Below are 25,243 nucleotides of genomic sequence, written 5' to 3'. Positions count from 1 at the left end.
CATGTGTATCCACCCGCCTATCTGTGAAATCTCTTCCCCTGGCCTGTGGCTCATAAAAAATAGCTTTATTAAAAGTTAGAGTTTAATGTGTCATGTTTATTACTATTTTCTCTTCTGGATTCTGTATTTTAAGAAATACTCTCTATCCTAAGGCTATAAAGCTATTTTCCTCCATTTCCTTCTGATAGTTCTAAAGTTTTGCGTTTCACGTTTAGGTGTCTCATCCACATAGGAGTGATTTTTTTCTTAACAGTCCAGGGAGGGCTCTAATTTTACTGTTTTCCATCTGGGAAACTAATTCTCCTTCGCAAGGATCCCATTTTCTCTCCCACCTGCCAGGGAATTCCAGCCCCACGTGGTTGGAACGCACCGCCACCTACCTTCTTTGTCTCCCCTCGCGCTGCCCGCGAGGAAGCGGGACACCAGGGGCGTGCTGGACAGGGACAGGCAGGTGGAGATGAACACGCTCTGCGTGGGTCTGATCCTCAGCAGGTGCCCCCACAGCAGGCCGACGGCCACCATCAGCAGGGTCATGCAGCACGGCCCCTGCAAGGAGACCTTCCACACCTGGGAGAGAGCACACCACACGGTCAGGGACGGCAGGCAGCCTCCCGCCCAGCACCACGCACAAGTCATGCGTGTGCGTGTCTGGTAAAGGACACACGCCTGATCGCTTAGGCAGCGACTCCGAGTCATACATCCCGTGTCACATTCTTGACACGACAAACACCTGTACAAGGCCTTCACCTGCCAGGCACTGTCACAGGGGCTACACGCACACACCCCACACGTATGCAACGTCACATATGTGCTTTCTCCCCAATAGATATAAACAAACAAAATCTAACCTCGGAGGTCAGGATCGCCATGTCCCCACTTTCAGATGAAAACTGAGGCACTCGGAGGTGAGGTTACATGGCCAAGGCCACGAGGAGCCAGGCAGCAAACAAACCCCGTGTCACTCGATTCTCAAACGAGCACTTACTGGGTGCCAGGAGGGCCCCAGGCCAACCCTCACGAAGAAACCGGCTTGCGACCCTAACCCCTGAGGGCTCTCGATCTATGTGAAGGGAAGAGACGATAAAAACCGCCTGGCATCAGGCAGGCATCACGCTGGGGCATCACGCTGGGGCAAAACTGGGGCATCACGCACTGACAAAGGGATTAGACTGGAGCTCGCCCTGTCCTGTCTCGAGCGCTCGCCTGATCCCCCCACGCCCGCGCGCCCAGCCAGAGCCGGATCTAACCAGCACCAAGTGCCCAGCCAGAGCCGGGTCTAACCAGCACCGCGCCCGACACCTGACCCCCCTCACCGCACACGCCCAGCCAAAGCCCTGTCTAACCAGCCCACATGTGTGCAGGGGAAGGGCAAGACTAGATTATTTCAGGGTCATCACGAGACAAACCTTCTTTGACCGCGTCATCAAGTGTCTTTCCACGCGGTGGCCGGGAGCCCCAGGAGCCCACCTGTCTGCGAGGCAAGGTGCGGAGGGGCCCACGTGGGAAGCGACAGGCAAAGAGCCGTGGGAAGCTTCCCATCCAGCGTGGGACCCTCAGACTGCTGGAAAGGCAGCCCACAGGCCCCCGGTGAGGGCCTGCGTGTGGCGGGACACCCAGGTGACCGGTGCACATGCATGGAGCACAGGAAGCGGCGTGGCGAGCCCGCAGGCTGTGGCCCTGGGACGCGCGCCTCGGATACCCTGTCTCCAGTTGTCTTCTCTTTCCTGTTCCTAAGACGTGTGCTCCTGCAATCCCGAATGCAGCCCCAGGGCAGGGCGTGTCTGCGTCTCGCTTCTCCTCACCCCAGCAGCTTCTGGGGTCTGACACCACAGGGGCTCAGCAGGGATTTGGCGGGAGAACGAGGGAGATACGAAAGAGAAGAACATGCAACTTCACCCCAGTGACCTTAGGGTCTGTTTAGAGAGGAGCAGAAGCTAATAAACTCGTGAGAGAAGATTTAAGAAGAATTCAAGCGGAGCCAGAGGAGCGCCCAGGAGGCAGTGTGCACCGACTCGCAAATCGACAGACACCCAGACGCTGGGACCAGGCGCCGCGACCCCCTTGCCATCAAGACATGGGAAGTTGGTGTGGACTCCAGTGTTGGGGATGGTTCCAATCAGACTTTTAGGGGATCCTGCGCAAGTCCAACAGGGCCTTTCTGGCAATCACTAATATTTCAAAAATCCAGCGATCTGTCCGCCATGAGAGGGGGCCACGTGGTTGGAGCCCGGTGAATTCAGAACAATTACCCTGGTTCCTTCAGGCCGTTCTAAAGCCCTGTCATGTGTTTACTCCTGAGTGATAAACAGATTACTCAGTAACGCAGTCTGCTAGGCAGACGTAACCTTCCGAACTCCAGTCCTCGGACTGGAAGAGCAGCGAGGTGCATCTCCGGTGAGCCCGTGCGGAGGGCTTCCGCCAGGTGGCAGCAGCAGAGACTCCGGACCTGGGAGGGGAGGCTCCCGTCCCCACAGGAGGCAAGGAGGGCGAGTCCCCCAGCCAGGTGCAGGGCAGAGCACTCACAGAAGGGCCCCCGCGTCTCTCCCACTCAGCAGGCTACAGCAGCATCCCGCCGGGCATCTCACCTACATCCAACACACGCTTCCTTCCAAGCCGAAGCCAACACCGCCACCCACGAACTCTCGTAGCTGCGTACAAAGCCCTCGGCGCGTGACTCAAATAACAGCAACACTGAGAAAGCCGCACTGCTTCTACATGGTCTAAAGTTATTATGTTCACGATATGTGACATAGCACTATCTTATATGTTAACTCTAAATACTACAATGGAGAAAAATATAAACTATGTAAATTTAGAGCCAGCAGAAACCGTACTGTTCCAGGTTCCTGCCTGTGTGGATGAGGAGACTGCTGTCGGGATGGCGGGCACCCTGCTGAGTCCCCATCAGCTGCTGCAGACGGCCTCCCTGGCCCCCCTGCCCGCTCTCCCCTCCCTCCTCCTGGGCGTCTGCTCAAGCCGCCCACTACAAACTCCTCCAGGTTAAACTCACGCAGGAGCCCACTGCACTACCACAAGGAGCAGCCCCGGTGAGCCCCACTGCAGCAGCCCTAGAGCCCCCACCCAGCCTGCCCTCCTGCCAGCAGAGCACGCAGCTCACAGCACGGAGGAAGGATGGGGCTGCTTCTTCCAGGGCCCAGGAAAGGGAGGTTTCCTTTAACCTCAGAGTTTGAAAACGGAACGCTCCGGAGCTTTGCATGCCAGAAACAAGGAAGGGGCAGGAAAGTGAATCAGGACGAAGGGAAAGAGAGAAGGGGAGGAAAGCAGAAGGTCCTGGGGGCGGACGCACCCAGGAGATAAGCGGGAAAAGAATATAAAAAAGGCGCAGGGCACGGTGGCTCACGCCTGTAATCCTAGCTCTCAGGGAGGCCGAGGCGGGCGGATTGCTCCAGGTCAGGAGTTCGAAACCAGCCTGAGCAAGAGTGAGACCCCGTCTCTACTATAAATAGAAAGAAATTAATTGGCCAACTAATATATATAGAAAAAATTAGCCGGGCATGGTGGCACATGCCTGTAGTCCCAGCTACTTGGGAGGCTGAGGCAGGAGGATCACTTGAGCCCAGGAGTTTGAGGTTGCTGTGAGCTAGGCTGACGCCACGGCACTCACTCTAGCCTAGGCAACAAAGTGAGACTCTGTCTCAAAAAAAAAAAAGAATATAAAAAAGGCGTCAGGGAAATCAGAGCAGCCGCTCTCGAAAGCAAACACGAGACTTTAAAAGTTTATTTCTCATCATCGTATGACAAAGTATATACTGATTAGCATAGAAAATTCGGGAAATATGAAGAAAAAGAATTCATCCATGGTTATTTGGTATATTTATTTCCTGTTTTCCCCCCATGTATTTATGCTTCTTTTAGATTGCAACCGTCACATTGTATGCCCATCGTTTTCCAAACTCAGCATTGCAACAATGATTTCCGTTTGTTACTATACGTAACATTTTCATGGCTACTTAGTATCCATCAAGCAGTTGTCCGGGTTCAGCTGAGCACTCACTAGACACTCAAGACTGTTTCCAATCCTCCCTAAAAATGCTACAATGAGGGCTTGAAAATACTTATGGGTAATTTTTTTTTTTTTTTTTAACGTATGTTAGACTCTGTCCTTCGCATAGAGACAGAGAACTACTGGGTCAAAGGCTCTTTAGTCAAACTGCTGGACGGCTCTCCAGAAAGGGCGAGTGCTGTGACTGCCACCAGTCTGGCTCCAGCATGTCTGTGTCATCACCCCTCAGGTCACTTAGGAACTTCTGCAGGGGGTGCTGAGGGCGAGCTGGCGCCGCCTAGGCAGGCCACGACCCCGCCCACTCCGCTTCACATCAGCAAAGTGCCTTGCAACTAACTCGCTTCCAGTGCAGGGAGTTTATCTAGGGCAAAACACTGAATATTCAATCTTTGTGGCATTTCACCCTCTCACAGTTTTGCACATTCCTGGGGGGACCGGTATATTAAAGTTGAAACATGTTAGCTCAAACCTTTTCTGAAATTAGCCACATGAAAGCTAATTCCAGTTATTCACTGAAATTCCACTTTTTCAGACTTAACATTTGTTATCTTTTTAAATTTATGTTCGAAAAATAACACCAAACTGAAATATCATATTCTATTCTAAAAATATTTAACTGATAGCCAAACCGTCAACAGATACTAAAAGTGAACAAACCGAATCATATGATATGAAGTCGCTTAGAGGCAACAGGTTCTTACCTTTCTCAGCTTTTCTGGAGAAAATTCTAAGCCAACAAGAAAAAGAGTAAAAAACACCCCAAATTCTCCCAATGTCTCCACTTGTACAATAGACTGAAAAACAAGAAAATGTAAAGCCATATAATTTTATGTTAGTATATTAAGTATACATAACTGAATAATCATGCATTTACATACTCAGAATACCAAAAAAAAACCCAGTATTTTTTTTAAAAAAACCAATTCTTTGAATTTCTTCTATATCTGAAATAATTTTGACTTCCTGATTGTAGTTTTTTTTTCCCTTTTCTCCTGATTAGCTAGAGGAATGTTTAATTTCCATTTTATTTTATAAGAACTAGCTCATGGATTCACCTATTTTCAAATTCATAGCTGCTTTAATCTTTACGCGTTCCCTTCCTCAGCCTTCCTGAGGCATGCGGAGAACCTGACTTGAGTTTGGTGCTTAACTCCACTACTGCTTCACTCCATCTGGGATGGAAACTTCCGCTTGAGAACCACAGGTGGCCACGCCACGGGTCTCTACATGCACTGTTCTCTGTTTGTTTTGACTCTTCATCTGCTGTTTACTTTTGATGTGATCACACTAGAGGGTGTTGTCTATAACCGCCACACTCAATTACTTGCATTTGAGGGTTTATGGTGGCTACTGTTTGCTCAGCCTTTTTTTTTTTTTTTTTTTTTTTTGTGTGACAGATTCTCACTCTGTTGCCTGGGCTAGAGTGCTGTGGCGTCAGTCTAGCTCACAGCAACCTCAAACTCTTGGGCTCAAGTGATCCTCCTGCCTCAGCCTCCTGAGTAGCTGGGACTACAGGCATGCACCATGATGCCCAGCTAATGTGTATGTGTAAATATATATATACACAAACACACACATATATATATATTTTTAGTTCTCCAGCTAATTTATTTCTATTTTTTAGTAGAGATAGGGTCTCACTCTTGCTCAGGCTGGTCTTGAACGCCTGTTCAAATGATCCTCCCGCCTTGGCCTCCCAGAAGGCTAGGATTACAGGTGTGAGCCACCGCGCCTGGCCTGCTCAGCTCTTTAATATGAGCAGTGGCCCAGGCATGGGCACAGCATCCACACCCTGCACTGCCCCCCCCCCCGCCCCATCCCACCCCTGCCAAGGGCGGGCTGGCTGGGTTGTCGGCAGGACAAGTGTGAACCCTGCCCTGCTTTTGCTTCTTGTTTCCTCCTTTCCTTCCAGCCTCTGCAGCCCTCCATTCTCACTGAATCTCGTTTATAGTGCTATTTTCCTGACACCATCTGCAAACCTGGTCTTTCAAGAGGGGAGTTCATTCCATTTACATGTATTACTATGACAGCCGTTTGCTCTTATTGCCTTTGTCTTCCGGTTATCATGCTTTATTGTTACTTTTTTCTCTTTTTTCCCTTTTTAAAATCAGACTGTGTAACTTAGGACTTCAAAATAACATATTAAAACCTGTATTTCTCAACTTAATCCATAAAAGTCTATCAACTTCCTTCTAGGAAAAGATAAATGTTTAGGCACAATTACAGATGCTTCCCAGCTTACGATGGCTTGTACCCTGATGAGCCCATCGCAGCCAAAACACCCTAAGTCGAGCAACGTAAGTTGGTGACCGTCTATGTCCTTCCCACTTTTGGCCAGTATCCACCTGGATTTTCATCTTGGTTTATTTATAATTATACCATTTTCCACAATATAGCTGATTTGTTAAGAATTACCATATTTACAGTATCCAGTTGTAAATATTACCCAGTCATTTAGCCTTACTTCTTTGCTAGCCTTACTTCTTACGTATTTTCCCTTAAGGAAAGAGCTGGGCACGGCAGCTCACTCATTTGATCTCAGCACTCTGGGAGGCCGAGGCAGGAGGACTGCTTGAGGTCAGGAAGTTGAGACCAGCCTGAGCAAGAGTGAGACCCCATCTCTATGAAAAACAGAAAAATCAGCCGGGCATGGTGGCGCATGTCTGTAGTCCTAGTTGCTAGGGAGGCTGAGGCAGGAGAATCGCTTGAGCCTGGGAGTCTGAGGTGGCTGTGAGCTAGGCTGACGCCACTGTACTCTGCTCAGGGCAACAAAGTGAGACTGTCTCAAAAAAGAAAAAGGAAAGGAAAAGAAATATTTGCTTTTAGTTGCAAATACTCTGGAAGGGTGGGTGGGACAAGGGCAGAAAGAAATTTCTCACCTATGGCTTTTTATATTGTTTTGAATCATATGAATAAAAACCTAATCAAAAAATTAAAATAGCCATTCTCCCCAGAGACCCCTCCGGCAGGTGAACCCTGCCCTTGGGACCCCCATGTGGGTATGCAGTTCCCCTTCAGGCTCCCCGAGCCGTGAGCTGAGCTCCAGCCTGAGGCCACCGGGTGGGCTCCCCTCCCCCAGCCAGAGCTCACCCGCTGTCCAGACTGGTTTCCTGGGATCACTGCTCAGACCTTTCCGTCTCTGCAGTCTGGGGAACTTGGGGAGCCCAGAGCCGGCTCAGGCCCATCAATCAGCACAGGGAACGAGACTTGGGGAGCACGCCAGCCTCCCTGGTCTCAGCCACCCTGCTGTGTGCCGTCCCCCTGTGCAGGGCCTCACAGCACAGGTGGCACCCTCTCTCCCTGCTGCTCCCACCTGTGTGTATTCATGACACACCTGGAAGCCCACAGAAGCTTAGGGACCCTTCCCCCTGCCGACAGTGCCAACGGTGGGCTCAGTCAACCCGTCCAGCAAACGACCTCACTACCAGTGGCCTCTCTGGACCTGGGCTTGTCATTAGTTTTCCCACATGTTAAGAAACAAACACTTAAGGCCAAGCGTGGTGGCTCACGTCTGTAATCCTAGCATTCTGGGAGGCCGAGTTGGGTGGATCACTCAAGCTCAGGAGTTCGAAACCAGCCTGAGCAAGAGCAAGACCCTGTCTCTACTAAAAATAGAAATTAATTGGTCAAATAAAATACACATATAGAAAAAATTAGCTGGGCATGGTGGCGCATGCCTGTAGTCCAGCTACGTGGGAGGCTGAGGCAGGAGGATCGCTTGAGCCCAGGAGTTTGAGGATGCTGTGAGCTGGGCTGATGCGACAGCACTCTAGCCTGGGCAACACAGTGAGACTCTGTCTCAAACAAACAAACAAAAAAACGCTTAAAAATCCATTTGACACAGTGTTTTTAGTTGCTTTCAGTGTGTGAAGAGTGGGTCTAAATAATTTGGTCCATAGCATGACTAGAAAAGGAAGCTCTAACACTAATGTAACTTAAAGACATGAACAGGGCTGTTTTCTCTAGTTAAGTCTCTCCATCATCAACAAACAAAATGACTTCCTTATACTTTAGAGAAGATTTCTTATGAAGCCAGAAAGGATATCTTCTTTTGTATGGTTTCTAAGAAACTTATCTCTGTTAATTCAAGTTCAAAACTGTTCAGTCTTCATGCATATCTCTTTTATATTCTGTTAGCCAGATACTGAAACAGTTACATTTTGTTCTTACCTTGATACTGTTCAGCCCTGAGGGTCCCAGAAGCACGCCGCACATGATGTAGCCAAACATCGTGGGCAGTCCGATGGCCGTGCACAGCCAGCCGCAAGGCAGAGACAGCATTCCTATGGTCACGATGTCCTAGTGCAAGAACAGCACACATCAGAAATCAAACGCGGCAGTCGATGAGGATGGGCTGGCTGACTGAGAGAGCACTTCCCGGATTTCATCTACGGGAACGCAGGGCAACGATGGGGCTGAGACGGGGCCTTTTTACCACTCCTGTCACAGAGACGTTGCAGACAGTAAGAGCGCAAAGTAGACAAAGGGAGCTCCTGACAACCTAATCACCACGGCCATCCCTTGCTATGCTCAGGGGACTGGTTCTAGGACCCTCCCCATAACTCACCCCCAGATAACAAACTCTCCAGTGCTCCAGTCCTGAGACAAAACGGCCTGGTACTCGCCCACGACCCACACAGCCCCCATGTGCTGTAGGCAGTCTCCAGATTACTTATGAAACCTGATACAAAGTAAATTCTAGATATCTGATACAAGGTAATTCTATGTAAACAGCTGTTACTACATTCTTTTAGTTTGTATTTTTTTATTGCATTGTTATCCTTTATTGCTTTTTTCCTGAATATATTCGATCCACAATTGGCTACATTCAAGGATGTGGAACCAGTGGATGCAGAGAGATGACACATAGCAACATCTTTCTGTTTTGCCTAAGCCCCATAAGAGCACTGTAAGAACTCTGAGGACTAGAATTCCATAGAGTTTCCCAAGCTGGGAAAATGCCAGAGCTCTGTGTGTGCCCTTCCCACTGGCTCTCCCACCATGTGAGGTCAATGCAGCCATCACTCCACCCTGGGGCAGGCAGGGATCATCGAAGGGTGCTGCACCTGCTGGGGGACAGCATGATGAGGAATAAGACATTCACACAGTCTCAACACATCTCCCCAGAAACTGCTTACTCATTATAAAGGGAGGACAGACTAACTTCTCAGTGGAGATGCCCACCCTGTAAGGCACCGAGACACTCAACTTGTAGACCTGACCCCTCAGTGCCCATCCCCACCACACAGGGACAGCCATGCACCTGCGGATCCCAGACCATCAGCACAGGTTCACACCTGCAGACCTGACCCCAGTGCCCGTCCCTACCACACAGGGACAGCCATGCACCTGTGGATCCCAGGCCATCAGCACAGGTTCACACCTGCAGACCTGACCCCCAGGGCCCGTACCCACCACACAGGGACAGCCATGCACCTGCGGATCCCAGACCATCAGCACAGGTTCACACCCGCAGACCTGACCCCAGTGCCCGTCCCCACCACACAGGGACAGCCATGCACCTGCGGATCCCAGGCCACCAGTACAGGTTCACACCTGCAGACCTGACCCCAGTGCCCGTCCCCACCACACAGGGACAGCCATGCACCTGCAGATCCCAGGCCATCAGCACAGGTTCACACCTGCAGACCTGACCCCAGTGCCCGTCCCTACCACACAGGGACAGCCATGCACCTGCGGATCCCAGGCCATCAGCACAGGTTCACACCTGCAGACCTGACCCCCAGGGCCCGTACCCACCACACAGGGACAGCCATGCACCTGCGGATCCCAGGCCATCAGCACAGGTTCACACCCGCAGACCTGACCCCAGTGCCCGTCCCCACCACACAGGGACAGCCATGCACCTGCGGATCCCAGGCCATCGGCACAGGTTCACACCTGTGAGCCTCACTCCCTCTGGAGGCACCACGGGAGGGGTCCACACTCCGCACCCCAGTCTGAGCGAAGCCGCGTGACTCCACAGCCAACACTTCTCTGCCTTTTACAGAGGGTTTACTTTAGCGAAAAACGGTTTGGAGATGGCTGAGGCTGTAATCCCATTACGGTAACTCCTAATTTCAAAAAGTCTTCCAAATTCTCCAAAACAAGATTTTCATTTTATTTTTTATTTTTATTTACTTTTTTTTTAATTTTTTTTTACTTTTTATTCATTTTTTAAATTCCTTTATTATTTTTTACTTTTAATGTTTTTGCATTTTTTTTATTTGCCATGTGAGTTGTATTTAAAAGATTTTCATTTTTAAATATCAAAATGCCTTATTCCTTTAGAAGGAAAAATTAGAGATTAAGAGAGGCCGCCGCAAACCACAGGAAGCGCCGGGAACCCTAGCGGGACCTCTGCCAAAGGCGCTGTGCGCCCAGCGTCACCCTCACTCTCCCCAGGCTGGGCCGGGGCAGCCTACCTTGATGAAGTGGGGATCGGCGCGCGGGATGGTGGCATCCCGGGGCTTGGTCAGGATGTACTGGTTGTTCTGGGAGTCGATCAGCATGCTGAGCCCCAGGCCACCCTCGCCCTCGCCCCTCGTGGCGTTGTGCTTGGCGCCCGCCTCTTCCTCCTCCACCCGCAGCACGGCCTCCACGTTGACCCCTTTCACCTGTGGGAACAACCAAAAGCGGCCTTCGACTTCAGTTTTCAGAGAGTAAACGCTAAACAGGAGGAGGACAGACATGGTCTCAGCATTCTGCCAAATGTGATGAAAGGTCAGCGTTTATTAGCAAGAATTTGGACATTTTTCTTCAATTAAAGAATTTAAGGGACTGGGCGTCGTGGCTCACGCCTGTAATCCTAGCACTCTGGGAGGCCGAGGCGGGAGGACTGCTTGAACTCAGGAGTTTGAGAACAGCCTGAGCAAGAGTGAGACCCCATCTCTACTAAAAATAGAAAGAAATTAGCAAAACAACTAAAAAAAGAGAGAAAAAATTAGTTGGGCATGTTGGCGCCTGCCTGTAGTCCCAGCTACCCAGGAGGCTGAGGCAGGAGGATTGCTTGATTTCCGGAGTTTGAGGTTTCTGTGAGCTAAGCTGATGCCACGGCACTCTAGGCCAAGCAAGAGAGTAAGACTCTGTCTCAAAAAAAAAACAAAAACAAAATTTAAGGGACCGGGCACAGTGGCTCACATCTGTAATCCTAACACTCGGGGAGGCTGAGGTGGGAGGATTGCTTGAACTCAAGAGTTCAAGACCACCCTGAGCAAGAGCAAGAGCAAGAGCAAGACCCCATCTCTACTAAAAAAATAGAATAATTAGCCGGGCTTGGTGCTGTGTGCCTGTCTGTAGTCCCAGCTCCTCAGGAGACTGAGGCAGGAGGATCATTTGAGCATAGGAGTTTGAGGCTGCTGTGAGCTAGGCTGACGCCATTGGGTTCCACCCAGGGTGAGAAAGTGAGACTCTGCCTCAAAGAAAAAAAGAATTTAAGGGTAGAAAGGTTTAGAAGTTCTGCTGCTTCCAAATATCTACTTTACCTGATGTAGGGCATATTCTTTCAAAAATTCATAGACCTTAAAATACATATGAGTTTTCCTCTAATTAATACATTTTTTAAATACTGTTTCTTGGCCGGGCGCTGTGGCTCACGCCTGTAATCCTAGCTCTTGGGAGGCCGAGGCGGGCGGATTGCTCAAGGTCAGGAGTTCAAAACCAGCCTGAGCAAGAGCGAGACCCCGTCTCTACTATAAATAGAAAGAAATTAATTGGCCAACTGATATATATATAAAAAATTAGCCGGGCATGGTGGCGCATGCCTGTAGTCCCAGCTACCCGGGAGGCTGAGGCAGAAGGATCACTGGAGCCCAGGAGTTTGAGGTTGCTGTGAGCTAGGCTGACGCCATGGCACTCACTCTAGCCTGGACAACAAAGCGAGACTCTGTCTCAAAAAAAAAAAAAAAATACTGTTTCTTTCACTGCATTTTTATTCTCTCCCCTCTCTTGTCTAATCTTGTTCTGATTTGTTTTTTATTACCTAACCCTTTTGTGAGTCCACACCAAGACCCACAGTCAATTTCCTTAAATCATAAACATACTATAGCCGGCGAGCAGCCTGAAATCCTGCTCCAGACACAAACCCCGCCCCAGTCCACCTGGGCGGCCAGGCAGGCAGCAGCCGTGAGAAACACAAGCAGGAGATAAAGGATCTCTGGCTTCCTTCTACGAGACCAAATCAGCTCTCCCTCCCTGTGACGCAGACGGGCTTCAGCCTCTCTTCGTTTCCATGCTACACTGAAAACATACACGTGAACAGCTTCAAAAGCACATCCCCGGGAGTAAGGAGCGCAGTGGTGCAGGAGCAGCTGTGGAGCGCCACTTACCGATTTATTGTCGTCAAAGGCGTGTTCTTCTATCTCCTCCTCCAAGCGGTCTGCTGCCTTTCGTACGTCTTCAAGAATCTCATCGAGCATGGATAAACTTTTGTTTTGATGTTGCATATTTTTAAGGGCTTCAACTTGATGTTTTTCTGCTGCCAGAAGTTCCACGTATTCTGTTTCTTCCTGTTCATTTGTAAAAAAATGGAGAGTTACTTTGATTAAGAAATCAACCAGGATATGACTTTCTCATATCCGCTCAGGCACCTGGCCTGACTGTAATCAGTCCGTCTGCTCTCTCAGGCAAAGGCCACATCCATGTACGTGTGACTCTGACCGTGGTCAGCTAGCGAAGCAAGCGTCCTAGCAATTCAAACGCAAGCGGGCTTGGCACCTGTCTGGGGAAAGCTGTGCACATCCACATCAATAAATGTAAACGTGGTACCTGCAGGCCACCTAGTCATAAGGAAATCATTTTCTGAATCTGATCATGCTATACACCACCATGCCCACCATGTATGTGAGGTAGAGCTGCACTTTAAAAAGAGACGTGATACTTGAATACTATGCTACCATCTAAATTTCTAAGCAGGACACACACAGTCACATTCCAGTTACCAAGGGAAAATGGTTCCAAAAAACATGTAGATTCTGACAGCACTATTTATTTGGGAAATTAATGGATGGTGTGATAATGAAATTTAGTAAATGTATTTATATATCATACTTAATCAATAACCTCATCTTAAAATTGCATTCACATCTAAACGGGTGGGGCAGAGTTGGGATGGAGCAGCAAAGGCCAGTGCCAGGAGAGCGCCTGGCACACAGCTGCAGGTCCAGACCACAGCTGCAGGTCTAACACACAGCTGCAGGCCCAACACACAGCTGCAGGCCCAGACCACAGCTGCAGGTCTAACACACAGCTGCAGGTCTAACACACAGCTGCAGGCCCAGACCACAGCTGCAGGTCTAACACACAGCTGCAGGCCCAACACACAGCTGCAGGCCCAGACCACAGCTGCAGGTCTAACACACAGCTGCAGGTCTAACACACAGCTGCAGGCCCAGACCACAGCTGCAGGTCTAGTACACACCTGCAGGTCTAACACACAGCTGCAGGTCCGGACCACAGCTGCAGGTCTAACACACAGATGCAGGTCTAACACACAGCTGCAGGCCCAGACCACAGCTGCAGGTCTAACACACAGCTGCAGGTCTAACACACAGCTGCAGGTCCGGACCACAGCTGCAGGCCCAGACCACAGCTGCAGGTCTAACACACAGCTGCAGGTCCGGACCACAGCTACAGGCCCAGACCACAGCTGCAGGTCTAACACACAGCTGCAGGCCCAGACCACAGCTGCAGGTCTAACACACAGCTGCAGGTCTAACACACAGCTGCAGGTCCGGACCACAGCTGCAGGTCTAGTACACACCTGCAGGTCTAACACACAGCTGCAGGCCCAGACCACAGCTGCAGGTCTAACACACACCTGCAGGTCTAACACACAGCTGCAGGTCCGGACCACAGCTGCAGGTCTAACACACACCTGCAGGTCTAACACACAGCTGCAGGCCCAGACCACAGCTGCAGGTCTAACACACAGCTGCAGGTCTAACACACAGCTGCAGGTCCGGACCACAGCTGCAGGTCTAACACACACCTGCAGGTCTAACACACAGCTGCAGGCCCAGACCACAGCTGCAGGTCTAACACACACCTGCAGGTCTAACACACAGCTGCAGGTCCGGACCACAGCTACAGGTCTAACACACAGCTGCAGGTCTAACACACAGCTGCAGGTCTAACACACAGCTGCAGGTCCGGACCACAGCTGCAGGTCTAACACACACCTGCAGGTCTAACACACAGCTGCAGGCCCAGACCACAGCTGCAGGTCTAACACACAGCTGCAGGTCTAACACACAACTGCAGGTCGGGACCACAGCTGCAGGTCTAACACACAGCTGCAGGTCTAACACACAGCTGCAGGCCCAGACCACAGCTGCAGGTCTAACACACAGCTGCAGGTCTAACACACAGCTGCAGGCCCAGACCACAGCTGCAGGTCTAGTACACACCTGCAGGTCTAACACACACAGCTGCAGGTCCAGACCACAGCTGCAGGTCTAACACACAGCTGCAGGTCTAACACACAGCTGCAGGTCCAGACCACAGCTGCAGGTCTAGTACACACCTGCAGGTCTAACACACAGCTGCAGGTCCGGACCACAGCTACAGGTCTAGTACACACCTGCAGGTCTAACACATAGCTGCAGGTCCAGACCACAGCTGCAGGTCTAGTACACACCTGCAGGTCTAACACACACCTGCAGGTCCAGACCACAGCTGCAGGTCTAGTACACACCTGCAGGTCTAATACACGGCTGCAGGTCCGGACCACAGCTGCAGGTCTAGCACACACCTGCAGGTCTAGCACACAGCTGCAGGTCGGGACCACAGCTCAGGTGTGGCACAGCTGCAGGTCTAGCACACACCTGCAGGTCTAACACACAGCTGCAGGTCCGGACCACACCTGCAGGTCGGGACTACAGCTCAGGTCTGGCACAGCTGGAGGTCTTGCACACACCTGCAGGTCCGGGCACACCTGCAGGTTGGGACCACAGCTCAGGTCTGGCACAGCTGGAGGTCTAACACACACCTGCAGGTCTAACACACAGCTGCAGGTCCGGACCACACCTGCAGGTCGGGACCCCAGCTCAGGTCTGGCACAGCTGGAGGCCTAGGACACACCTGCAGGTCTAACACACAGCTGCAGGTCCGGACCACACCTGCAGGTTGGGACCACAGCTCAGGTCTGGCATAGCTGGAGGTCTAACACACACCTGCAGGTCTAACACACAGCTGCAGGTCCGGACCACACCTGCAGGTTGGGACCACAGCTCAGGTCTGGCATAGCTGGAGGTCTAACACACACCTGCAGGTCTAACACACAGCTGCAGGTCCGGACCACACCTGCAGGTCGGGACCCCAGGTCAGGTCTGGCACAGCTGCAGGTCCAGCACACACCTGCAGGTGTAACACACAGCTGCAGGTCACCAGCACCTGGAAAGCCTCAGAAACAGGAGGTAGGAACTGGTGGTGTAACCTGAAATACTGTTCAAGTGCTATCAAGTGTGCGTATTTGAGCCAATGTTACTCAAACTCATATTTGTTCTCTATTTATAATAACACAACCATCAATCTGGACCCCAGTAAGTATTCCTATTTATAATAAAACCCAGGAATGTCTCCACTATCCAGAGGATCCTGTAGGACAGGAACACCTGCTCGAAGACAGCACTACAGTTTGTCGCCAATGCCCGACAGCAGTCCATGGCTCACACATGTACGGCAGAGGCAAGATGACCCAATCAGGATTACTGAAAACCATGATCAAACACCAGCCTGATGATCATATTTCTATCAAAAAAATACCATATTTTGGTAAAGAAAGCTTAATCAGTCTATATTCTCTCTACTTTCAAAGCTGTGTAATAATACCATAGACTTTTCTATGAAAATGAAATGATATTTTATATTTACAGGGCTTAGTAAGATGCCTGGTATATAACAGGTACTCAGGAAACGATGGCTTTAAAGTAAGTAGCATAAATAGGATCACATCTGATACAGCTTAAAATCATCAGTTTCTTCTCATCATTTCAAAAGCATACTTGGTCAAAGCCTTTAAATTAAATGTATGCACTTGTTTAAATTTAACATTTTTTCCAATAAAATCACGTTGAAGAAAGTCAAACTTCACCTTAACAGGAATTTCTGCAGAAACTTGGCAAAATGTTGAAGTTATAAATATGTTTACTTCCACGTCAGTTTATTAGCACAACTTGAATAACTTTTTGAATCACCCAGGAATTTTCCCAAAAGGAGAAAATTTCCCCAAGAAAAGCAAGCATTAGAGACCGGCTCTTTCTAGAAGTGGTATCTACGCTATTGTGCAAAAGGAAAAAGACTCTCCCTCCGGCCAGAGACTTTCCAGGTGTGATTTCCGAGGGACAGGTGACGCGGGCTGAGACATCAGCGGTGTCCACACCCCCCTCCTTCCCTCCCAGCAGGTGAGGCCTGACCTTGATGGCTGCCTCCCTCAGGGCCTCCAGACGCTGCCGGCTGCTCTCCTTCATGTTCACCACGTCTTTGTAATCTCCCTGCAGGGCCCTCTGCAGTCCGTAGATGGCCTGGAAGACGGAATTCTCACTCTCATTCAGCTCCTTCTGGAAGATTTCGAACGTGTGCACCTGGAACAGTTTCTCCTCGCTGGACAGGCCGGCATCTTTCTCCACCACCCTGATGGCACTTTTCAGTTTGTTCAGAACCACGTTCTTCTGGCGGAGCAGCCCCGAGAGCTTCCTGCAGCTGTCCAGCACCCACTGCTTCCTGGGAGTGAGGGCCGCGCCTCTGCCCCGGTGCAGCTTGATCGCGTGCCTCGCCACCTCCGCGTGGTCTGCCGCCTGCGCCGCCAGCGCGAGCAGGGGGAGCAGCGCCCAGAAGAGACGTTGTCCTGGAGTCTTCATGATCTGGGGGCAGAGCGCAGGGCGAGGCAATCCACAGACCCCTGCTGTGTCGGCCTTGCATTTTAGATGCACATGTTCAGCTGAAAGAGATCATCACGTACAGTTAAACCACGAATCACTGCTACTGAGACCAGAGTTACAGCATTTATGTAATTAGGGCCAGAACGCTGTCACCTTTCTGAAGAAAATATTATTTTTCCTAGATTAATATCAACATCTGAACATAGACTGAAATCAAATGCTGAATGTTAATGTACCTTTTACGCTGCCTGGCGATGAGTGGAGATTAAAGGTTACTTACATCTGAATTTAAAGGTTTAAAGGCAATTTTTTAAAGAGAAAACTTAGCCTCATCTATGTAGCAACTCCAAATCTAATTCGTTAAGAGGGTCCCCGTATCAAAGGCCAAAAAATACCATCGACTCCCTGACCACAGACCAGTGGCTGCCTGGGAAAACCATGCTCATCATCATTCCAGAAATGGAATCTTCTGAGCTGCTACTAGCTTGCTCTGCCACTTGGCTTGCTTTCTAAAATAATTTGGAATTTTTCCAAATTTCCCAAGCCAGTCTACAGTTAAATGCTTAGTAAGACATCAAGGATTTGAAAAAAAAAAAAAAAAATCACAAAAATAGAATCATACCTGGATCTCTAGGGCTTTACGAAATGTTCAAACATTTTCTATCATCCAAATCCATTCTCCTCCTCTTCCTTTCTTTAGGAAGAACTAAAGTAATACACATTAATTTATCCTCGCAGATGTAACATAGACAAGAGTCCTGCTTTCTGAAAATTACTTTCAGACGAATGAGAGAGGTGTCAGTGCCCCTGTGGCCGCGGGCCTCAGCTGGCGACGGGCAGAGGGCAGGGCTGGACCCCAACAGGAAGGAGTGTTCTTGGAGGAGCAAGTGGAAGCTACTGGTTGCCAACAGCAAAGGTCACGGAGAAAGAACAACGCAGAGGCTGGAAAACAGACGGAGGGAGGAAGAAGTGATGAACAAGACAGGCAGGAGTGCCACCGCTCTAACAAGCATCCACGGGACTTGGCCTCGGACAGCCTGATCCCATGGACATCTCTGCCGCTAGGAGATCGCTGGTCACACGTAGCTGAGCCAAACAAGACAAAGAACCAAACCTACCACTTATTTACACAGGACTTATAAAGTTTAAAGGAAACAACAAAGCTCTATTACATACCATCTAATCATTCCTAACAGCAGCATCTGATAGGTGGTCACGTCAAGCATTGCCACTCAACCGCCAAACATACCAACATTTCCCCTACCTGGAGACCTGGCTACTAAAATATCCGTATAATTTCATCCAATTCTAGTAGGTTTGATCTGGTCCCCCAGGCAAAGCAGATTAGACACAGAAAAAATAAGTGTGGCATTTCTGGGAGATAGCATTGTGACCAAAGCAAAAAACAACAGCCAACAGAGAGAGACAGACAAGCTTTATGAAAACAAACAGGAGAACTAACAAGCCTACAAGCCAGATTATTTAGTGAGGGCTAAATTATATACACCTCAGTAGATCCTGAAGATACTACTGTGTCGGACAACTAACAAGTGTGAACTAAAATAAAATCTTAAGGCTCGCCCCCCACTGACTGACTGAATGGACCCCCTCTTGGCCAAGGGAATATCCTAAAACTAAATTGCCTGCCAGGAGGAGGGAGGTCAGATATGCTTCATCTTGCCCCCTCCCTTCTTGGGGACATCCCATGAACAGGTCTAAGGCTTTGCAAGACAAACCTGCAGGTCCTCAATTTATACAACAAATACGCCTGGTGGCTTATCTCTCATAAACAGCTTCTTGTCTCAAAACATTCCAAGCCTTTAGACAAAGCTTCTTGTCTTTAACCAATTACAAGTCAAAGAATCTTTAAACCCACCTATAACCCATAAGCCACCCCCCACACTTCAAGATGGCCCACCCTTTCAGGCCAAACTGATGTATGCCTCCCATGTATTGACTTACGACTTTACCAGTAACCCCTGTCTCCCTGAAATGTATAAAACCAAACTGTAACCCAGCCACAGCGAGTCCACTTGCTCAAGGCTTCTTGGCAGTGGCTCCGGGTCATGGTCCTTAAATTTGGCTCAGAATAAATCTCTTTAAAATTATTTTACAGAGTTTGGCTTTTCTTCCATTGACATACACGAAAGTCACCAAGAAAAGACTACATTTGAGTTAAAAAGTATTCAATTTCAATACATTCTTAGAAACCTTGGTACCTAATAGATAAGCCAATGGTCCCTGGAGAATTCACTGATCTAAAATAGCTCACTTCCTAAACAGTGGGATAAATGAGAACACCTAACCCAGCATTCAATTTTAGGTTAGTTCCAATACAACTTTAAGTACAAGTGTTTCCACCTTATAAATAAACAATTAGCCAATCATTTAGTCCTACCTAGCAAATTGTTATTCTAATGACTATTCAATAGCTAAGCTTCTCTAGTTCCAAAGGAGAGAAATAATTCATTGGTTACTTCAAACTGCACTTTTAGTATTTTCCAGAACCAAGGCAGACATTTGAGATGCCTTGGTTTTGCTTCCCACTTTCCCCAAAAGATCTCAAAAGGTGATTCTTCAATGGATTTCATGCCTTCAGAAAAACAACTTGCAAGGCAGTGTGTGTGTGAATCACACCTTTCTATTAAAAGCTTCATTTCTGGCTCCTTCCTCAACCAGGCTCCTGAAATTAGTTATCTGTCTACCCCATGCCCAAAGGAGCCATGAATTTTTATGAGAGATCTTTGAGGACTTTAGTCGTAGCTATACTGAAATTCTCCACTGAAACATACTTACAACATGAACATGAAATTGAAACTATTTATAGACTCTTAAAATACAAATTATCCCTTTTTCAAACTCATTTCATCTTCAAACTTGGCTACAAAATCCTATGAACTACTGAACTATAGTGTGAACTAAAATAAAAATTTAAGACTCACCCCCCCACACACACTGGCTGACTGAATGGACCCCCTTGTGGCCCAAGGAATATTCTAAAACTAAATTGCCTGTCAGGAGGCAGGGGGGCAGACAAGCCTCATCATGCCCCCCTCCCTTTTGGGGGTAACCCATTAACAGGCCTAAGGGTATACAAAACAAACCAGCAGGTCCTCAATTTATACAACAAATAGATATCAGGTGGCATATCTCTGATAGACACCTCCTGTGTTAAAACATTCCAAGCCTTTAAACAATTACAAGTCAAAGAATATTTAAACCTACCTATAACCTATAAACACCCCCCTTTCCAGGATGGCCCACCTTTTCCGGCCAAATCAATGTATGCCTCCTGCCTATTGATTTATGACTTTACCTGTAACCCCTGTCTCACTGAAATGTATAAAACCAAACTGTAACCCAGCCACAGCGAGTCCACTTGCTCAAGGCATCTTGAGCATGGCTCCGGGTCCTGGTTCTCAAATTTGGCTCAGAGTAAATCTATTTAAATTATCTTACAGAGTTTGGCTTTTCCCCCCCATTAACAGTGGTAAGGTTTTTTTGTGAGTAAATATCTTTAGCTTCAGTGTTATTATTATTCTTTCTTAATTACTAAAAAGACACTTTGGATTTCTGTCTTTACAATGAATTTTTTTTTTTTTTTTGATACAGAGTCTCACTTTGTTGCCCAGGCTAGAGTGAGTGCCATGGCGTCAGCCTAGCTCACAGCAACCTCAAACTCCTGGGCTCAAGCAATCCTCCTGCCTCAGCCTCCCGAGTAGCTGGGACTACAGGCATGCGCCACCATGCCCGGCTAATTTTTTCCATATGTATTAGTTGGCCAATTAATTTCTTTCTATTTACAGTAGAGACCAGGTCTCGCTCTTGCTCAGGCTGGTTTCAAACTCCTGACCTTGAGCGATCCGCCCGCCTCGGCCTCCCAGAGTGCTAGAATTACAGGCATGAGCCACCGCGCCCGGCCTACAGTGAATTCTTAAATACAAATGTTTGTATAAAGAATTCTTTAATATACACAACTTGGATAGATCTCAAGGCTAAGTGAATAAAAGGTCACCTACTGTATCATTCCATTTATATAACATTCTCAAAATGGCAAAGTTACAGAGACGGGGAACAGGTTAGTGGCTGTCAGGGGTTAGGGAAGAGGAGGGGGTAGCTGTGGAAGGAAGACCCTTGTGGGATGGAAATGTCCTGTGTCTTGACGTGAATCCACACACGTGGTAAGGCTGATGGCACAGGTCCAGACACACACTCGAGCGCATACAGTGCGATCTTCCTGGGCCAATGAATGGAGTTTATCAGTGACAATTTCCTGCTTATACTACAGCTTTGCAACGGCTACCACTGGAGCAATCCACTCTGCAGGATCCCTCTGTATCATATCTTACAACTGTACGTGAATCTATAATCACATCTGTTAGGCTTGAAGAACTCACCCTCCCCAAACTTTCATCCGAACCTCCTATAAAACCCACTGCTCTCCCCTTCCCAGGCGTGTAACAGGCACATAGCCTTAGCCAGGCCCCTAGGGAGATAAAGGAATGGAATGCAAGAGGGGAACAACTTACTTTCCTAATCCCTCTCTGTAGTTTGAAAAGAATTTATTACAGCCCCTGTTTTGGCCCAGTGGTTCACTCCCCCAAAAAACCCTCTATAAAACCGAAGGCTCTCCCCTCCCTTGGGGTGAAGGCTCTTTTCAGCCTCCACCCATCAGCACCCAGATGCTTAAACAAACAGCATTTTGCTTCACATGAGGCTTCTGTGTCTCCCTTTCAGCTCTGGACCTAATAATATCAAACTAAAGTTTTAAAAATTCTATATAAATGTTTCCTATTTCCCACAAAACCCTCATTAGGTGTAGTGATCACCCCTTCATTGCAGGGCAGGGAAAGTGTCCTGACATTTTTTAATATCTTAAACTAGGCAATGCCCTAAATAGAGGCAAAGATTTTCTGCTACAGTAAAATTCGATTGCTTTTCATCTAGAGCAACTGCACAATCAATGCTGTGCACACACCCTGAATTTTCCATATTACGTACATGAAACACAAATCAAAATATGTCCGCTAACATTGCTGAATTTCTAATGTGTTTTGCTTATTTATATAAATGCAGAACAGGAATCACAAAATTTACTCTAAAACTGTTGAGATTATTAAGAAGAGAAAATATTTGTAATAAGTGCCTTAAATGATTTAGAATAGAAAGGCAACCGGATTCACTATTAAGCCTACTCCAGGCCAAACGCGGTGGCTCACACCTGTAATCTTAGCACTCTGGGAGGCTGATGTGAGAGGATCGCTTGAGCTTAGGAGTTTGAGACCAGCCTGAGCAAGAGCGAGACCTGCTCTCTACTAAAAATAGAAAGAAATTAATTGGCCAACTAAAAATGTATAGAAAAAATTAGCCAGGCATGGTGGCGCATGCCTGTAGTCCCAGCTACTCGGGAGGCTGAGGCAGCAGGATCGCTTGAGCCCAGGAGTTTGAGGTTGCTGTGAGCTAGGCTGACGCCATGGCACTCTAGCCCTGGCAACAAAGTGAGACTCTGTCTCAAAAAAAAAAAAAAAAAGCCTAGCCCCAAAACAAAAACCAAAGGACTTCTAATACTTCTAGTTCAGTATCATTTTACATAAAAATCACACTGCTTATACTATTGAGAATTTTTAGTAATTTGGCAATGTCACACTATCATTTACTGCATAAAAAGCTTAGTAGCAAAACACAGCAATATATCCAGATCAGGCTTTTTCAAAGCAAAACCACCAAAGTTCAAGACTACTTCCTTATACTTCTGCCTCCAGAGGCTCTGGCAGGCACAACCCTGGTGTAAGTGAATCACATCTTTTCCACAGCCCTGGGGTAAATGAATCACACCTTCTCTGGGGAAAACATCCAGTCCTCAGGATACTTCAGGAATGCCTGCAGGGGATGCTGAGGCAGCCCCTGGATTTTCTCCAGTGCTAGGGCGAGGGTGGGGGTTAGGTTTGAGCTTGGGGACCTCTGCACTCCACTTTGGCCTCTGCTCCCTGCAGCCAAAGAGCCCTCCTCTCTTCCTGAGGCCTGTTAGACTCATTGCCACAGCATGCACCAGACTAAACTGCAGAAAAGGAATCTGGTTTATCCATCTCACAAGCATTTATTAAGCAGCCACCTTCAGGCAGATGCTATGGCTGCAATGAAGAAAAGGAAAGGTCTCTATCTGGCTGACTCCGTCTCCTGACTGTGCCAGGCTGCATCACAGCGGGCAGGATGAGACAGTCCACTCCGAGTGGGGCCCAGAGTGTGTGCATGTGTGGAGTTCGCCCTGGGAGCATGGGTGGGCAGGTATTGACCAGACAATGATCAGCTGGGGCTATGGGGAGGGAAATTCCCCGGGCAAGTGGTGTAGTTGTGGCCAGGACAAAATTAATATGTAATACAAAGTTACTTAGCTTCCCATGAAAGAAGGAAAATATGATTATTTGTAGTAAATGACTTAAAATTTGAGTTTCTTCATGGTACCGCGAACATTTCCAAGTTCAGTACAACAAACACAGTATTTGAGTAAGCAGAAAAGAGAGACATCAATGAAACAAAGAAAAACTCTCAATAGAAATAATTTGCCTCAATCTAATTTGTGATGAACTTAACTTTAAAAACCTATTTTAAACTCTGAAGTATATTTCTTAAAGATAGAGCATTTATAATCCTATAAATTTATGGTTGCCAAAAAAGTATATGATTTGTGGATATTACATTATTCATATCTAATTAGTAAAAGAATAGAACAAGGTGGGAAACATAGGAGGAAAGAGAAAGATAATTTTTATGGACATTAAAAGCTTCAAAGTATTTTTTTTCTTTTTCTTTCTTTCCTTTTTTTGGAGACAGAGTCTCACTCTGTTGCCCAGGCTAGAGTGCGGTGACAACAGCCTACCTCACAGCAACCTCAAACTCCTGAGCTCAGATCCTTCTGTCTCAGCCTCCCGAGTAGCTGGGACTTCAGACATGCTTCAAAGTATTTAGTGTTAATTAAACCTCTAGAAAAGCCAAATATTTCACTAAGTAATCCAATCAGTAAGATACTTCTTTAAAAAAAATTGGAAACATAAAAGAAATTTGGGAAAGCTGTAAGATGTTCTAATCGAAATGACGATCAGGAAATCCTACAAATATTAAAAGGCTGAGCAGTAAATAATTACGATTTATAATATGTGAACCTTGGCGTCTTAACAGTGTTCCAAAGGGATGTTTAAATAGCCATTACGTTTGTTTATTGAGCCAATACAGGTAAGATCCACAAGGAACCAAGAGGCAGGGCCTGGAAGAGCAGCACAGAGGGGAGGGGGAGGAGTGGGGATGAGTGGGGAGAAAGGGGGTGGAGAACGGGAAAGGGGGGAGAAGGGGAGAGGAGGGGAGAAGGGGGGATGAGGGGAGAGGAGGGGGAAGAAAGAGATGGGGAGGAGGGAGAGGAGGGAGGGGAGGAGGGAGAGGAGGAAGAGGAGGAGGAGGAGGAGAGAGGAGGGGAGAGAGGAGGGGGAGAGGAGGGGGAGAGGAGGGAGGAGCGGGGAGAGGAGGGGGAGAGGAGGGGGAGAGGAGGGGGAGAGGAGGGGGAGAGGAGGGGAGAGGAGGGGGAGAGGGGGAAAAGGGGGAGAGGAGGGGGAGAGTAGAGAGGAAGGGGGGACAGGGGAAGGGGGGAGGAGGGGGCAGCGGGGAGAGGAGGGGGGAGAAGGAAAGGGGAGAAGGAAGGAGGGGAGAAGGAAGGAGGGGGAGCAGGAAGGAGGGGAGAAGGAAGGAGGGGGAGCAGGAAGGAGGGGGGAGCCGGAAGGAGGGGGGAGCGGGAAGGAGGGGGAGAAGGAGGAGGAGAAGGAGGGGGAGCGGGAAGGGGGGGAGAGGGAAGGAGGGGGGAGCGGGAAGGAGGGGGGAGAGGGAAGGAGGTGAGAGAGGGAAGGAGGGGGGAGCTGGAAGCAGGGGGAGAGGGAAGGAGGGGAGAGACGGAAGGAGGGGGCAGAGGGAAGGAGGGGGAGCGGGAAGGAGGGGGAGAGGGAAGGAGGGGGAGCGGGAAGAAGGGGGAGAGGGAAGGAGGGGGAGACGGAAGGAGGGGGGAGAGGGAAGGAGGGGGGAGCGGGAAGGAGGGGGGAGCGGGAAGGAGGGGGGAGAGGGAAGGAGGGGGGAGAGGGAAGGAGGGGGGAGCGGGAAGGAGGGGGGAGAGGGAAGGAGGGGGGAGCGGGAAGGAGGGGGAGCGGGAAGGAGGGGGGAGCGGGAAGGAGGGGGGAGCGGGAAGGAGGGGGGAGAGGGAAGGAGGGGGGAGAGGGAAGGAGGGGGGGAGAGGGAAGGAGGGGGGGAGAGGGAAGGAGGGGGGAGAGGGAAGGAGGGGGGAGAGGGAAGGAGGGGGGAGAGG

At 48.9% G+C, this 25,243-nt stretch overlaps 1 protein-coding gene across 5 annotated transcripts in view; it reads right to left on the bottom strand.

The window, feature by feature from the left end:
* SLC9D1 (solute carrier family 9 member D1) overlaps positions 1-25,243 on the bottom strand; it is a 42,192-nt gene that overhangs the window by 16,276 nt on the left and 673 nt on the right. For 3 of the 5 annotated variants that reach the window (XM_076009612.1, XM_076009609.1, XM_076009613.1), the window contains exons 2-8: positions 17,525-17,844; positions 16,438-16,961; positions 12,352-12,531; positions 10,450-10,641; positions 8,195-8,323; positions 4,726-4,818; positions 381-567 (exon numbers count right to left, since the gene is read on the bottom strand). In XM_076009612.1, the coding sequence (XP_075865727.1) occupies positions 381-567; positions 4,726-4,818; positions 8,195-8,323; positions 10,450-10,641; positions 12,352-12,531; positions 16,438-16,881 (1,225 nt within the window). In that variant the 5' untranslated portion in view covers positions 16,882-16,961; positions 17,525-17,844. The remainder of the gene's footprint in view (positions 1-380; positions 568-4,725; positions 4,819-8,194; positions 8,324-10,449; positions 10,642-12,351; positions 12,532-16,437; positions 16,962-17,524; positions 17,845-25,243) is intronic. The other 2 variants (XM_076009610.1, XM_076009611.1) reach the window with 1 other exon arrangement.

Source organism: Microcebus murinus, chromosome 13 (genome assembly GCF_040939455.1).
Source record: "Microcebus murinus isolate Inina chromosome 13, M.murinus_Inina_mat1.0, whole genome shotgun sequence".
Classification (NCBI taxonomy): Eukaryota; Metazoa; Chordata; class Mammalia; order Primates; family Cheirogaleidae; genus Microcebus; species Microcebus murinus.
The sequence above is the reverse complement of the archived record's forward strand: the minus strand, read 5'-3'. Positions and strand labels throughout refer to the sequence as shown.